The sequence below is a fragment of the Mesoplodon mirus genome (assembly GCF_964341445.2).
Source record: "Mesoplodon mirus genome assembly, chromosome: 2".
In the NCBI taxonomy this organism is placed as follows: domain Eukaryota; kingdom Metazoa; phylum Chordata; class Mammalia; order Artiodactyla; family Ziphiidae; genus Mesoplodon; species Mesoplodon mirus.
Genome location: NC_138977.1, coordinates 210,951,560 through 210,968,822, shown reverse-complemented (window position 1 = coordinate 210,968,822; position 17,263 = coordinate 210,951,560). Strand labels below are relative to the sequence as shown.

At 38.2% G+C, this 17,263-nt stretch overlaps 1 protein-coding gene across 2 annotated transcripts in view; it reads right to left on the bottom strand.

The window, feature by feature from the left end:
- Window positions 1–4,635: 4,635 nt before the first annotated feature.
- Window positions 4,636–17,263, bottom strand: part of MXI1 (MAX interactor 1, dimerization protein) — a 98,108-nt gene continuing 85,480 nt past the window's right edge. For both annotated transcript variants that reach the window (XM_082631840.1, XM_082631841.1), the window contains exons 4-6: window positions 11,778–11,892; window positions 10,995–11,166; window positions 4,636–7,190 (exon numbers count right to left, since the gene is read on the bottom strand). In XM_082631840.1, the coding sequence (XP_082487966.1) occupies window positions 7,027–7,190; window positions 10,995–11,166; window positions 11,778–11,892 (451 nt within the window). In that variant the 3' untranslated portion in view covers window positions 4,636–7,026. The remainder of the gene's footprint in view (window positions 7,191–10,994; window positions 11,167–11,777; window positions 11,893–17,263) is intronic.

Sequence of the window (17,263 nt, the reverse complement as noted above, 5' to 3'; positions counted from 1 at the left end):
GTTTTAATTAACATGTAGAAGAGTCATTGGAAGAGCGAGGACTCTGGAGCCAGACTGCTGTTTGAATCCTGGCTCCCTCATTTATTATTTGTATGCATAATTCTCTGCCTCAGTTTTCTCAGCTGTAGAATTAAATTAATACGTTTCATTAGGTTGTAAGGATGAGTGAGTTAATATGTGTGAAGTGTTTAGTAGAGTACCTGGTATGTTGTAAGCACTATAGATAGAAGTGTTTGCTACTACTGTGCAGAGCTAATGGTGACTATCTGATCTTTTTCCCTTAACTTGAATAACAATTCACATTATAATGGAAATAATACTATTGCTTATAAATGTGTTACTGAAATGTTACCAAATTACCAAAGTTCTAAGACATTAAGTAATCCTGGTAGAGGTTTAAATTTTTGTATTAGAATATTTTAGGGTTTGTTTCTTAGTGGGAAGGGGGTTACACTCCTAATAAAAAAATCACTTTTTTTTAAAATTTAATTTTTATTTTTGGCTGCGTTGGGCCTTGGTTGCTGCACGCGAGCTTTCTCTAGTTGCGGCGAGCGGGGGCTACTCTTCGTTGCGGTGCGCGGGCTTATTGCGGTGGCTTCTCTTGTGGAGCACGGGCTCTAGGCGTGTGGGCTTCAGTAGTTGTGGCACGTGGGCTCAGTAGTTGTGGCTCGCGGGCTCTAGAGCGCAGGCTCAGTAGTTGTGGCGCATGGGCTTTGCTGCTCCGCGGCACGTGGGATCTGCCTGGACCAGGGATCGAACCCATGTCCCCTGCACTGGCAGGTGGATTCTCAACCACTGTGCCACCAGGGAAGCCCCACTCGTAATTCTTCATTAAAATTAACGAGGGATTCTTGGATCTGGGTCCTACCCCAGGCCTATCCAGGCCAAGGCATGTCTTGTTTTTTGACAGACACCACACAGGTGATTCTGATGTGCATCCCTGGCTGAGCACCATGTGTTGGGTTAAATGTGAAAACGGATATTTGAAATGAAGGCAAAAATTTATAAGTGGCAATTTTCTGAGCCCAATTATGAAGACTTAGGCATCAAACCAAAGTGAAAATGCATCCATTTAATGTAACAACTCATTTTTTTAAATACTTGTTTTTTCATAACAAAGGATGTGCATGTGCATGCACGTGTGTGTTTCCATTACAATGCAGTTTTAATGCTGTGTCTGCCTTTAAAATAGCAAGGGAAAACCATGAGGTGACAAAGGAAACTCAGTTTTGTAAGTTGTGTGGTGTCTGTAGATTGTGATTATATAAGGTGAAAAATACCACTTGCAAATTAAGCGAAATATTAGAGTTTTGATTTGGCTTTTTGCCTCAACTGGGTATTAACTGAGATATAAAAGAAGGAAGAAAATGTATTAAACCCAACAAGGTTTTGTATTGGTTAAAATATTTAGAGTTCAATAAACATGTGCTGAATTGTATTAAGTATTTGTATTAAACTATGAAACAGCCAGTTAGTATAAATGGTAATTTACAAGTTCAACAGTAAATGTAAACATTCTTTATATCTAGGATTTTTGAGTTGCAAGTTAAACTGAATTTTTACTGCAGTGGAGAGGAAAAGCACAGCAGGTAAAATAACAGGTAATGCCATAGTTTAAACAAAACCAAAGCTATTGATTCCCCTTATACTATGATTTTTTAAAAAAGCGTACCTGTATAGATGGGTATAGATGTATTCTTAGAAACATCTCAAGAGGTTCAGAAACCAATAATATTGACATTCTAAGAATTTGTTTTGGCCTAGCCAAAAGTAGTAAAACAAAAACAGGTGGTATTATTCTGTGAGGGTCGTCACTTGCCTTTTCTGCCATTCAGCTTAAGTATATAAAGGTTCTTTTGTGGCCTTGAGTGGGGAAAAGCAGATCTGAGAATAATGCTGGGCTTGGGTTAGCTGACAGCTGAACTAACTAAAAATATCAAATTATGGCTGCTTGTCATCTTTTAGTTCCCAGAAATAAAAGCTGGCAATTTACTTCCACCAAGCACCTTACCAGTTCATTTTTACAAAACCAGTACGGACTTGTTACTGGAATTATTAAAATTGTAACTTGTTTCCCCAGTTAGTTTTTTTTAAGAGCACAGCTAAAGAAGCTATGGTTATTCTCATTGGGAGAAAAGGTTTGTTTTTTGTGTGAAGAGCTACTTCACACAAAAATCATGGTTATTATTTTGCTGGCTCATGATTTGCCTTTTTTGGTGAAACTGATGTGCTTTTGTTTTTTCTCCTTTCAAGCCCTGTACTCACTTTATTAGCAAGATGCAGTGAATTTCTGACCAGAGAAACAAAGAATTCAGGCTTGGAGGAAACACTTGACTCTACATCCTGGGAAAACTAGAGTTGAAGGCTGAGATCCGTAGCTAGGCTAGTCTTTAATAGATGGTAATTGTCCCAATTGTTAATTGCTCAGAAGTATGCAGGAAGGAGGAGTAAGTATCCCTTTGGTTCTTTTGCTCAGAATTCTTCCCTCCAAAAGCCCTGTCAGGTTTAGTTGACCTAGCTTTCAGAGTGAGTGTGATGAAGCTGCTAATTTAGAAACAACTGACTTCTTAAATTTGTATTTCTTACATACATTTTAGAGATATTTTATGGCTTTTATGTTTTTACAATGCTATTCTGTGCCCTGGTGTGAAAATCTAAAATATCCCAATTATTGTCCTAGTAGTAAAGGGTTAAAAGCATTTTTCCATAGCTAAGAGCTTGAAAAAATAGAAAATATTCCAAAATTATAGAAAGTTGGCAGTACTTTAGAAGAGCTTCATTTAAGCCATTTCCCCTAATAATTACTATATAGAAAAGTAAAACAAACAACTGAAGCTGTCAGCCAGTACATCTATTTTGACTACACTTATTATTTACAAGAATCAGATGTATTCCAAAAGAAAACTAGTTTCCTGTTGGATCTGGTACCTAGGCCAATAAGATTTTTCTTCATGGTGAGGCCAGCACTAAAATATTAACTAGGACACTCAATTTATTATGCAGTGGTTACTATCAGTGTATAACATACTCAAGCTCAGGTCCTTTCCTTTTTTTAGGAAGACCAGGTAATCACTAAAACCAATGATACATAAATCTTATAAAGCCTTTATTTAAAAATTTATATAGGATGTCAAAATTTACTTCTTACAATGTATAAGCTGCCACAGAATTTTGTGAAAATGAACCATTTTATTAATAGTTTTATTCTGCAGGACCCAGAGTCAGAATAACTAAAATTCAAGATTAAGGATGAAGAGATTAAAAGGCTGCATTCATCAGAGGAAGTAGAGAAGTATAACACCTGTTAATTTCCTTCTGGCGCTACATGCTCCTGGGCTGTGGGGGTGGCATGGATCCACATGTGTCCACTTTTGTAATTTTTTTTTTCTTTTTTTATTCAAACAGAAAGTCAAAAATTATAATCATCCTCATCAGTTCACTCAGTCTACATATATCAGTTTTAATCCTTAACAATCTTTCAAAATAGAGGTAATATTTCTATCAACTTTCCAGGAGGAAACAAGTCTCCATGAAATTTAGTATCTTGCCCAGGGTCCTTAGCGAATGTTAGAACTGCTGTTTAAATGTAACCAAAACCCTTGTTCTTCCCCTATTATGCTCTTTTTGGAAGGGAGTGTGGAATTTTTTTTAATTTTTTTATTTTTATTTTTTTTTCGCGGTATGCGGGCCTCTCACTGTTGTGGCCTCTCCCGTTGCGGAGCACAGGCTCCGGACGCGCAGGCCCAGCGGCCATGGCTCACGGGCCCAGCCGCTCCGCGGCATATGGGATCCTCCCAGACCGGGGCACGAACCCGTATCCCCTGCATTGGCAGGCGGACTCTCAACCACTGCGCCACCAGGGAGGCCCGGGAGTGTGGAATTTTTGAGGTGGAAGGATAATAAAAGAAAAAGGGCAGCTAGTTGCTTCTTCAAGTGGAAGAAAACAAACCCTCAAAAACCCTTCCCCGAAAGGGTAGACCATTTCCTTGTGAGAAATGACCCAGGATGCAGTGTGGCTTTAGGTTAGGAGCCTTGCCTGAACAATCCTCACTGTCTTTTAAAATCCCTTCATAATGCTAAAAACTGTCATTGTTATGGCCCTAGAAAAGGCATTTCTGCTGGAGTTTCTCATACCTATTCTAATCAGAAACTAGAGTCTCAGTGACTTCATCACAATCTTTGGTAATAATATTCACAGAAATAGGATTTACCTGTACCTATTAATATGTCACTCAGACATTTTACATAGGGGGCAGTGTTAACTCAGGTTAGTAAGGACTAAATGGGAACTTCCAGATTGGTTTTCAATTTGAATAATAGTAGAGTCAAAGGGATTCCCTAAAAAGTTATTTGGAGAACAGATAATTAGAATGACAAATGGCTTTGTGTCCTACCTGAAGAAATTAATTTAAGATTGGGTACATTAAACCATCTGCAGTTAGGTTATGTGGAATTATCAGTCAAGAAGGCACCTGTTGTAAATTACTGAACAGGAAATGGCAATGATTTAAACTGCCATTAATTCAGACCACTGAAGTGGTATAAACATACACATTTAAGGAGATAGTTGCCTCTCAAGATATGGATGCTCATTCATATTTTTTCCTTCATAGAGAAGGGCGGTACAAAAAGCACTCGTGTGTTCTTCATTCACAATTTTTATTTCTTGCAGTTAACTTTTTGTATCTTCAAAGTCCATTTGTCTTAAAAAAAAATTAATACTTATTCATCATACAGTCCATCCCCCTCCCCCAAGGAAAACAAATTCAGGGAAGGAGTAATTTAGGGGGCAGTTGAAATAGGTACTATAGGTTCGTGACAGGCTTCCCGGCCCACCATCCTGTACATATACAACAAAATTGCAGCACCTCAAGTTCACCTAAATGAAGTCCGAAATTCCAGCCCTCTGGCAAGTGATGCAAGTGAATGCCATGGGAGTTACAAAATGGAAGCTCTGTCACTGGCTTCCATTTATTTTCCATGGTAGTTAGCAGAGTCGCCAAACTGTCTCCCTTGGGAAAGTCAAAAATAAGCAAACAGAGAGAGCAACATTTTGACCTGGACAGGAGTAATTATGAATGAAACCAGAAATAATTTACCTGGGCCACAGAAATGAATTTCTTTTATCATGTTTTTCATTAAGTCCCCAGCACCTGAAGTAGCAAGTTCTAATAATGGGCTTCTAAAGGCATGCAGTTTTTCACACATCTACTTCAAAGAATTTCTTCCACTCAAACATACCACAGTCAAGGACAAAATATTTCTGGAGGCACGGGAAGAGCACAAGAACAAGTATATGATGAGGCCTTGTGTATGACCAAGATGGTTCACTTCATATATAGAAGCAGTGAGAGCTGTTAAAAGTGCTACTTACAAAGGATGGCCTAACATTACACACACAACTCAACTGCACTGCTAAATATGGTTGTCTTTATTTTCTTTTTCCTTGCCCAGCCCTATCTAAACAAAATAAAACTACAGGACTGAAATTAACCCATTAAAATCAGCAATAAGTTATGAAAATCATAAAGCTTTTTTTTTTCTTTTCTAAGTAATTAAGGGTAGTTAAATTATTTAAAGTATACAGAGTCCAAAGAGCCAGGGTAAGGTCTCCCAAGGCTTCCTGGGGTAAGGGAGAGGGCCAGGGGAGAACCTGGGAGTTTGAAAGACAAAAAGGGAACACATGACATCAAAGTGCAGGCTAGAATTTCACTTAAAATAACATTTCTGAAAATAGTGACAAGAGCAATAGCACCTGCACAATGGGATTGTGAGGGAGAGAGACTGCCTGTAGGAAAACAGAAGCAAATCCTTACGTTAAAATGAGACAAGTGCCGAACTTAACTATGTTAACTATGATAGTATGTCTACTATAGATATCAGATGGTTAAAAGATGGTAAAAGGTAATGATCTAAAAGAAAACCAAAACAGCACTGACCTTTTTTCTACTTAGCCCAGACCTCATTCATTTTGTGCACTATAAAGAGTGAGGTGTGAGGTGTTTTATCATTATCAAATGCTGCATCAAAATAGATGATTTTTTCCCATGTGTTTTTCACTATAAAAGACGTCTATGTTTTTTATGGACAAGCTTTAAAAAGATGTCATTTTGGTTTTCAACACATACAAACAGTTATCAAAATCTGAAATAAAAATGCTGCCATGGCTCAGACCTTGGCCTGCTAATCTGTGTGCACAACTCTTCTGGCCCCACACGCAGACACAGAGACGCATGGAGCTGTTTCCTTCTGGCCCCTCAATCCGAACTCAGGCCCTGTGTGGTAGAGGGTGTCATGCACACAGACCCAAGGGCCTAAGGGCAGCTGACTGTAGAGCTGGCGGTTGGGTGCCCTAGTGCTAACAATGCTGGATAAGGTTAGCTTGCTTAGCATGGAATCCAACAGAAAGCTGAGCTGCATGATGATCCCTTCCAAAAGGCTTCATGGGAGTCTCTCCTTTTGCAGAGCATGAAATGAGCTTTTTTTTTTTTTTTTTTTTAAAGAATTGATCATCCACAGGCTTCGTGATAAGCTGTCCCAGGCTTGAGTTTTAATAGTTCTTTAGCTATCCAAGATTAATGCCTGATTATCTTGTCTTGTCATTACTATAGATTTGATTTTTGTTTTTAGGACCAAAAAGCTCAGGAAGGGTTCATAATCCCATCTTTAAATGTGTCTACTCAATCAATGGAGTATGAGCAAACTTGAAAAGAAAAAGAGGATGGAATCTCCAATGTCCTCTTTCAAATTAACTAAATCAAATCGAGAAAATTTCACACACGTTTTCTGCTGCCATTAGAAACTGATTTTCAGATATGAATATTAGAATATTTGTTCTGCTGAGGAGCCGCTGCTCCACTTTTTGCTAAGTATTTGCTTAAACAGAGGTCTCTTGACCCTTCCATTCAAGTATAGTTTTGTTTAGCTTTAAAGAGGAGACTGCATCATGAACCCAATTTAAGAGATTGTTTGGATTGAACTGGCCCAGTGAATATTTTGCCCTGCACTGTTATGTCATGCTGGGTTCTAGGAAGTGAACGAAAGTTTGACACTGGCACTGGAGTAACCCTCGTCACTCCCAATACTCTGCAGGCTGCTGTGGTCATCAATGTCACTGATGCTGGTGGTACTGATATTGTCCACTTCTCCATGGGAGAACTCTGTGCTTTCAACATCCACTTCAATCTCCTCTGCCAAAGGGAAAAAAGGAAGAATGTTAGTAATCTAGTATACGTGTGCCTTCAAGAACAGGGGGGCATGAGGAAAAGAAATTACTTTTTTGGAGTATAAACTGTTATACAAACTATTATCAGTGATCTCTGAAGAACAGAAGGACCCAAAGATTAAGAGACACAGGGATATATTTTGCAAGGGAAATGTCTGGTATACAGTGGTGGTCTCAATTTAAGCAGCAAGTTTACTAAAGCCTTTGACACCAGTCCGTCTAGACCTTCCACCAAAAGCACTTGACCTATTTGGGAATTAGTGCTTAATATTAAAAGATCCCAACCCCAAGTGGTTTAACAGCATTTGTTTTGCATTAAACTAGAAACTAATTCTCAGTGATCTTTATTAAGCAGAGTTGCCTTAAAGGGGGATAAAAGCATAAACTGAATACAGGTGAACTAGAAAATGTATCCATCTGGGCCTTTGGTGGTATTATTTTACAGATAGTTCTATAGACTTCTAGGATTCATCATAAAGATCTCTGACTATTCAGTAACCAAAATTAGCCAGTCATTATAAAGTGGACTCCGAGAGATTTGTCTTCAATTAAATTCTCTTCCATCAAATATAGCTTGAAATGAGGGCATGAGGCTTAAAAGTCTCTGGATTGTAGTGAGATCTATAGTAAAGATTACAGTAAAGGCACTTTATTTTAATACTGGTGGTATTTAACTTTACTTCAAAAGCCAAACATGATAAAAAAAATCTAAATACATATACGACCCAGCTATGTATAGATATTTTAATTGTTAAATACTACATATACAATCACCAATAATATATAAAAAGCAATACACATTTTTTTTTAAAGGCAGTTGAAAGACCATTTTCTCCCATAACAGGATGAACTCAATAATCTTCAATTCTCTTAAAACAAACTCAAAGCCTGATTTGGCACTGATTTTAGCTATTCGCACTGATCATACAATCACTTTAGGAAACACAGATTCTAGCTGAGCGCAAGAAGACAGAGTAAGTTATTTTAAAGAGCATAATTTTCAAAAGGGCTTGTTGCTTCAAAAAGTTTTAGCAATCTGTTTTTAAAATGCAGGCAGTTGTCCAAACAAGCTGTACAAATAATCCTATGAATTCATTACTATTTGTTTCATATCCATAATGCTTCACAGGCTATTTAGTGTTTCCCAGTATCACAGAACACTCATCCAACCTACATTTGGGAAACAAAATCAAGACACCCTATCCAACAGAGCATGCTGAACTCAATTAAAACAAAATAAAATGACAGACTGTTCTAGCCAAATGGACTAGAGATGTTACTAAAAGAGTCCCTGTAACTCTGGGAAAGAGAGCTGCCAGAGCAGAACAAGAATGGTACTTGGTAAGGTACTTGAACTTTGGGAATACTAAAAAAATGAGAACTATAATAATGAAAACATACCCTCTCTCTGCAATTTGGAGGTGGGGTGGGTACAAGGAGGTACCCACTTTTTGGTTATTTGAAGGTAACCAAAAAAGTTGATGAGGAAATGTTCTTCTTTAAAGAAGAAAAAGTTAATAGACACAACAAGAATGATAGAATTAGAAAATCACTATTTTGTAACACCTAATGAAATAGTGATTGAGCAACAATCATCAATGACTGTTAAAACTATTAAGTGAAAGGTTGATACATCTGCATAAAAGATGACATCACCTGAACCCACTGACCAATGTTATCACTATCATGGGACAATAAAAAATAACACTGATGCAACAGGAAGTACACAGCACCACCCATGAAGTATTCTTGCCTCAAAAAAGAACATGAATTTAATCATGCCCCTAGATCTACCAACCAGTTTACAAGAAATAATGAGGGACAGAACATGTTAAATGACACCATGAGGATTCATTCAGTCAAATCTAGAATGTGGGAAACTCTATAAGAAAAATGGCACAGTTTCCCAGGTTCTACAAGAAATAATCGGCATTGAAAAAAAAAAGTGGGAAAGGGAAAACTATTATAGATTAGAAGTACAGTTGACCCTTGAACAACTCAGGGGGTTAGGGATGCCAACTCTCCACACAGTCAAAAATCTGAGTCTAGCGTTACAGTCAGCCCTCCCTATCTGCAGATTCAACCAATCATGTATCATGTAAGTGCTATAGCACATATTTATTGAAATATATCCACACATAAGTGCACCTGTGTAATTCAAACTTGTGTTGTTCAAGGGCCAACTGTACCTTAAAAGGTACAAACAAATGTAATGTAGACTTTGTTTGGGTTCTAATTCAAACATACCAGGGCTTCCCTGGTGGCGCAGTGGTTGAGAGTACGCCTGCCGATGCAGGGGACATGGGTTCGTGCCCCGGTCCGGGAAGATCCCACATGCCGTGGAGCGGCTGGGCCCGTGAGCCATGGCCGCTGAGCCTGCATGTCCGGAGCCTGTGCTCCGCAACGGGAGAGGCCACAACAGTGAGAGGCCCGCGTACCAAAAAACAAAAAAAAACACAAAAAAACAAAAAAACAATGGTAAGATGCCGTTTTTGAGAAAGGCTATCAGAGACTGGGCATTAGATGACACTAAATAGGATTATCTGGTTTTATTAATTTTGTGGGGTATTATAATAGTATTATATATATATATTTAAAGTCCTATTGATTAAAGATACATATTGAAGTATTTAGGAACAAAATGATAATGTTCCCTGAAATTTGATTTTAAAAAACTCCGGAAAAAATGGTGAGGGAGTAAGGGTAGTAGAGAACAGGTGAAAGAAGAATGACAAAATGTTGACAGCTGTTCAAGCTGGATGACAGGTACATGAGAGTTCATGACTCGATTTACTTTTGTGTATGTTTAAAAATTTCCATAATACAAAGTCAAAAGAAATTTTACAAAAGTTTCTTTTTTTGTTTTGAATCCTCAAAATCTTGTGAGCTCTAGTTAAAGTTCACCTCTGGGACCTTTTATTGTGGTGTGAGGCCTGATGTAGTGGGAGCTACAGATGAGCAGATCAGTAAGATTCAAACAATTTCTTTTCTGGTTATTTTTTGTTCTTTAATTCTGCCAAAGACAAATGTTCTGGGGCAGATGTAAAGAGAAATGAAGGGCATGGTACTTTAAAATATAGATATAAAAATTAACATCACCAGTAATAAAACATATCAACATAATGTATCTTCCTGATACAATGAATTGAGAAGGGCACAACATCACTTCTGTGATATTTCTTCCCCCAAATGTATAATACCTCAATCTAATGAAAAAACATCCGACAAACCCAAATTGAGGAACACATATGCATAAAATAACTGACCAATATTCTTCAAATGTGTCATGGACATGAAAGGAAGACTGAAGAAATATCTAATGCAATGTAGGATACTGCACTGGATCCTGGATCAGACAAAGGACATTACTGGGGAAAGTGGTGAAATTTGAATAAGGTTTATAATTAATAGTATTGCATGAATGTTAATTTCCTGGTTTCAATAACTGTATTATGGTTACATAAGATATTAACATTAGGGGAACCTGGGTGAAGGGTATATGAGAACTCAACAATTTTCTTCAGCAAACTTACAACTTTTAAGTCTAAAATTGTTTCAAAGTGGAAAATTTTCAATATACATATAATCAAGAAAAAAATTCTATAATTCATACAGGCATTGCTAGACAGTGTTGTGACTACATAAAATCTAGAATGCTACATTCAGTGTTGGCAAAAAAGGAAGCAAATACAACGTCACCCAACCTCCCCTCTCTAAATTCAGATACAGGGACGCTAGTGTTTCATTAGCGAAGAAGCTCACTGCCTACCTCGCTCTGAATCAGAACGATCTGAAGAAATAGTTGATCCAATGCTGTCCATTCGTATTCGTTCCATCTCTTGAGGACTCTGCAGCTGTTCCAGTCGCCGCTTTAAAAATCTCTGTTCTCGTTCCAAATTCTCTAGCTGGTGCTGGCTCTTCCTTTCAGCTTCTTCAAGTTTCTAAAATGATAAAGTGATATTTAAGTTTGTGTAAGGTACAGTACAAACAGTAAAACTGATTCCTACCTAACATCTCTAAAGATTTCTTCTTTGACAGAGAAAACATGGATGACTATACATGTGTGTATACATAAAAACATACATAAGTACATATTTTTTAAACATGAAAAATAGTTATTTCTTCACTTTGTGTGTGTGTGTGTGTAATGAATGCTACGTTACTAGAACAGTATAGAATTCTCAGTCTGTCAAGTTACCACCACAAAAGAGAAACTTGCTCTGCAGTATAGTTTGATGGAAAATTACTGAGAGACACAGCCAAATGAAGTCATCTCCACCAGAGGGCACAACTGCCTTCCTTCAGGGTATCAGCAGAGTAATTGTTATTTTCCTAGTATTCTCAGCTCTTCAAATGACCACGCTGTCAAAACAATTTAATGTAATCAGGTTATGTTGCTCCCATCAGATTAGCTGATAAGTTTTCAGAAAATTTCTCTTGAGGTCAGTTATTAAAGGAGGGCACTGTGCTAGCTGATATATATGAATAGGAATCATTACTAAAAAGAGAGCAGGACTGAGAATCATGTGAAAATATGACAAAAAACTCCTACCTTGATGTGTGCTTTGGCTTTGTTGAGCAAACCAAGTGTTGTGTGCCTGGTGCAATCTGGTCCTAGTGGAATCAGAACTTTTAAGCGTTCTAAACACAGGCGAAGATGAGCTCGTCTAAGAAAGACAAAAAAGTCCAATCAGTACAGCCTGAATATTCCACTAAAAACATCCTAAAGCCTATTTTAAGACAAATAAGAATTTGCACATTATTCAGTCTATAAGCATGTTACGCCCCTAATTCTTCAGTTTCAACAAAGTATCTGCATGCAAGTGCAGGTGTGCCTACTGGTTTTCAGTTTCTGACATTTCTGTTGTACTCTGAAGACATTGGTCACTTCAGATTATTATCCCCAATGGTTATCTCTGTCAGAGGTGATTTAATTTTAACCTGCCCCATAAACTGTCTCAACTGTATTAATGTGGAAGTAGGAAAACATATTTGGGCAACTGTATTTGATTTTGAATGTGTAAAACCACAGGCTATAGTAGAGGTTTTTGGCTTCAGAGCACCCCAAAATGCTCACAAATTTCCATTTCTTCCCTTCCACCTTTCATTCACACACACACAACACACACCCCTCTCCACAACTGTAGCCATCCTAGTGTTTATGTTATTATGTATTAGGTTGAACTATACAAAATTTCTGATATTCAACCATTTCTCACTTATAAAAATGGCAACTTCATATGATCCAACACAATAGAAACAGCAAAATTCTGTGGCCAGTGAGGATAGGGTTAGGCAAAATATATGGCCCTGAGATCAATTCTAGCCACTGAAACAACAACCCATAAAACAGTCCCCTGCTTCCTAATATCTAAGTGTACCAGCTATCATTAGCTTTTCATTTTTATTTCTGTCTCCCTCTTCCCTCTCTCTTACTACCCCTTACCCACCTCCAATTTTCTACACATGGAAAAAAGCCATGACAGAATTCTTCACTAAAAGTCACTGTATTCTTTAATACACCCATCCTGTGGGCAAGTTAGGGAAAATTTCTCCTGTAAATGCTAGTAGAGAGCCTCATGAATTTATATTCCCTATACCCTACAGGAACTATGATTACCATGATGAGAGTTCTGGGTACATATTTTCACCCTGAAACAATACTAGTTCCTATATCTGGTCCTGTGCTTCATAAAGTATAACATAATTCATCAGTTAATAATATATCTGAGAAGAAAATCCACACATGTGTTCATAGATTAGCTCTATTCCATAAATAGCCATAATTGAACATTTAGCAACTGTTTCAACTGCCCCAGGAACAGAACACATCCTCCATTTTTTCCTCAAAGAGGGCCCAAACGGTCTACTAGCTCAGCCACTGAACTATGCTTTCTTTGCCTTAATACATAAGAAATAAGGTCAAGAGGCATTCTCAGATGCTAGCAATTTCAAAGAGGGATAGGAGAAGGCAGCCAATTATGCCATTGACAAGTAAGGATGATTAAGGGTAGTGAGGTCAGAGATCTGGCAGATGAATTGTCAAGATTCTTCCAGTACCCACTAGCCCAGCTAGTCAAAGGTCTGCTAGCATTTCCACTCCAAATCTCTTTATTGAGTTCAACAACTAAAATCTAGTAATTGGCTCCAGGCTGAAACCTAACATACCTAATGTGGATAAGGAAAAATTATTTTGAAACTTGCCCTAAATTAAAGGATTATCAATGGATTCCCCTTAATGAGATTTAACAATTTTAAAGTCACTCTCCTCCCCTGCTATGCTACCCAAAATCATAGAACCTTTAGTAGAATTTTCATTTTTAACTGGAAAATCTCTTAGGTGAGGACTCTCACATGATCACAGAGTGCTCTTGCTGAACAGGCTAAAACTAAACAAAATAAACTCCACATTAAAAAGTGCCTTTGAGATTGGTTTAAGATGGCGAGTAGAAGGACGTGCTCTCACTCCCTCTTGCGAGAGTACTGGAATCACAACTAACTGCTGAACAATCATCGACAGGAAGACACTGGAACTCACCAAAAAAGATACACCACATCCAAAGATGAAGGAGAAGCCACAATGAGATGGCAGGAGGGGCGCAATCACAATAAAATCAAATCCCATAACTGCTGGGTGGGTGACTCACAAACTGGAGAACACTTACACCACAGAAGTCCACCCACTGGAGTGAAGGTTCTGAGCCCCACGTCAGGCTTCCCAGCCTGGGGGTCCGGCAATGGGAGGAGGAATTCCTAGAGAATCAGACTTTGAAGGCTAGTGGGATTCGATTGCAGGACTTTGACAGGACTGGGGGAAACAGAGACTCCACTCTTGGAGGGCACACACAAAGTAGTGTGCGCATCGGGACCAAGGGGAAGGAGCAGTGACCCCGCAGGAGACTGAACCAGACCTACCTGCTAGTGCTGGAGGGTCTCCTGTAGAGGCACGGGGTGGCTGTGTCTCACCATGAGGACAAGAACACTGGCAGCAGAAGTTCTGGGAAGTACTCCTTGGCATGAGCCCTCCCAGAGTCTGCCATTAGCCCCACCAAAGAGCCCAGGTAGGCTCCAGTGTTGGCTCGCCTCAGGCCAAAGAACCAACAGGAAGGGAACCCAGCCCAACCCATCAGCAGAAAAGTGGATTAAAGTTTTACTGAGCTCTACCCACCAAAGCAACAGCCAGCTCTACCCACCACCAGTCCCTCCCATCAGGAAACTTGCTCAAGCCTCTTAGATAGCCTCATCCACCAGACGGCAGACAGCAGAAGCAAGAAAAACTAAAATCCTGCAGCCTGTGGAACAAAAACCACATTCACAGAAAGACAGACAAGATGAAAAGGCAGAGGATTATGTACCAGATGAAGGAACAAGATAAAACCCCTGAAAAACAACTAAATGAAGTGGAGATAGGAATCTTCCAGAAAAAGAATTCAGAATAATGATAGTGAAGATGATCCAGGACCTCAGAAAAAGAATGGAGGCAAAGATCGAGAAGATGCAAGAAATGTTTAACAAAGACCTAGAAGAATTAAAGAACAAACAAACTGAGATGAACAATACAATAACTGAAATGAAAAATACACTAGAAGGAATCAAGAGCAGAATAACTGAGGCAGAAGAATGGATAAATGACCTGGAAGACAGAATGGTGGAATTCACTGCTGAGGAACAGAATAAAGAAAAAAGAATTAAAAGAAATGAAGACAGCCTAAGAGACCTCTGGGACAACATGAAGATAACAATATTCGCATTATAGTGGTCCCAGAAGGAGAAGAGAGAGAGAGAAAGGACCAGAGAAAATATTTGAAGAGATTATAGTCAAAAACATCCCTAACATGGGAAATAGCCACCCAAGTCCAGGAAGTGCAGAGACTCCCATACAGGATAAACCCAAGGAGAAACATGCCGAGACACACAGTAATCAAACTGGCAAAAATTAAAGACAAAGAAAAATTATTGAAAGCAGCAAGGGAAAAATGACAAATAACATAAAAGGGAATTCCCATAAGGTTAACAGCTGATTTCTCAGCAGAAACTCTACGAGCCAGAAGGGAGTGGCATGACATATTTAAAGTGATGAAAGGAAAGAACTTACAACCAAGATTACTCTACCCTGCAAGGATCTCATTCAGATTTGATGGAGAAATCAAAAGCTTTACAGACAAGCAAAAGCTAAGAGAATTCAGCACCACCAAACCAGCTTTATAACAAATGCTAAAGGAACATCTCTAAGTGGGACACACAAGAGAAGAAAAGGACCTACAAAAACAAACCCAAAACAATTATGAAAATGGTATCAGGAACATACATATCGATAATTACCTTAAACGTTGAATGGATTAAATGCTCCAAACAAAAGACACAGGCTCGATGAATGGATACAAAAACAAGACCTGTATATATGCTGTCTACAAGAGACCCACTTCAGACCTAGGGACACATACAGACTGAAAGTGAGGGGATGGAAAAAGATATTCCATGCAAATGGAAATCAAAAGAAAGCTGGTGTAGCAGTACTCATATCAGATAAAATAGATTTTAAAATAAAGAACGTTACAAGAGACAAAGAAGGACACTACATAATGATCAAGGGATCAATCCAAGAGGAAGATATAACAGCTATAAATATATGCTCCCAACATAGGAGCACCTCAATACATAAGGCAACTGCTAACAGCTATAAAAGAGGAGATCGACAGAAACACAATAATAGTGGGGGACTTTAACACCTCACTTACACCAATGGACAGATCATCCAAACAGAAAATTACTAAGGAAACACAAGCTTTAAATGACACAACAGACCACATAGATTTAATTGATATTTATAGGACATTCCATCCAAAAACAGCAGATAACACTTTCTTCTCAAGTGCGCATGGAACATTCTCCAGGATAGATCACATCATGGGTCACAAATCAAGCCTCAGTAAATTTAAGAAAACTGAAATCATATCAGGAATCTTTTCTGACCATAATGCTATGAGATTAGAAATCAATTACATGGAAAAAAAACAAAAAAAATACATGGAGGCTAAACAATACGTTACTAAACAACAAAGAGATCACTGAAGAAATCAAAGAGGAAATCAAAAAACACCTAGAAACAAATTAACAACGAAAACACAATGATCCAAAACCAATGGGATGCAGTAAAAGCAGTTCTAAGAGGGAAGTTTACACCAATACAAGCCAATGTCAAGAAACAAGAAAGATCTCAAATAAACAATCTAACCTCACACTTAAAGGAACTAGAGAAAGAAGAACAAACAAAACCCACAGTTAGTAGAAGGAAAGAAATCATAAAGATCAGAACAGAAATAAATGAAATAGAAACAAAGGAAATAACAGCAAAGATCAATACAACTAAAAGCTGGTTCTTTGAGAAGATAAACAAAATTGATAAACCATTAGCCAGACTCATCAAGAAAAGGAGGGACAGGACTCAAATCAATAAAATTAGAAATGAAAAAGGAGAAGTTGCCACAGACACCACAGAAATACAAAGCATCCTAAGAGACTACTACAAGCAACTCTATGCCAATAAAATGGACAACTTGGAAGAAATGAACAAATTCTTAGAAAGGTATAAGCTTCCAAGACTGAACTGGGAAGAAATAGAAAATATGAACAGACCAATCACAAGTAATGAAATTAAAACTGTGATTAAAAATCTTCCAACACACAAAAGTCCAGGAGCAGATGGCTTCACAGGTGAATTCTATCAAACATTTAGAGAAGAGCTAACACCCATCCTTCCCAAACTCTTCCAAAAAATTGCAGAGGAAGGAACACTCCCAAACTCATTCTATGAGGCCACCATCTCCCTGATACCAAACCCAGACAAAGATACTACAAAAAAAGAAAATTTCAGACCAATATTACTGCTGAATATAGATGCAAAAATCGTCAACAAAATACTAGCAAACAGATTCCAACAACACATTAAAAGGATCATACACCATGATCAAGTGGGATTTATCCCAGGGATGCAAGGATTCTTCAATATATGCAAATCAATCAATGTGATACACCATA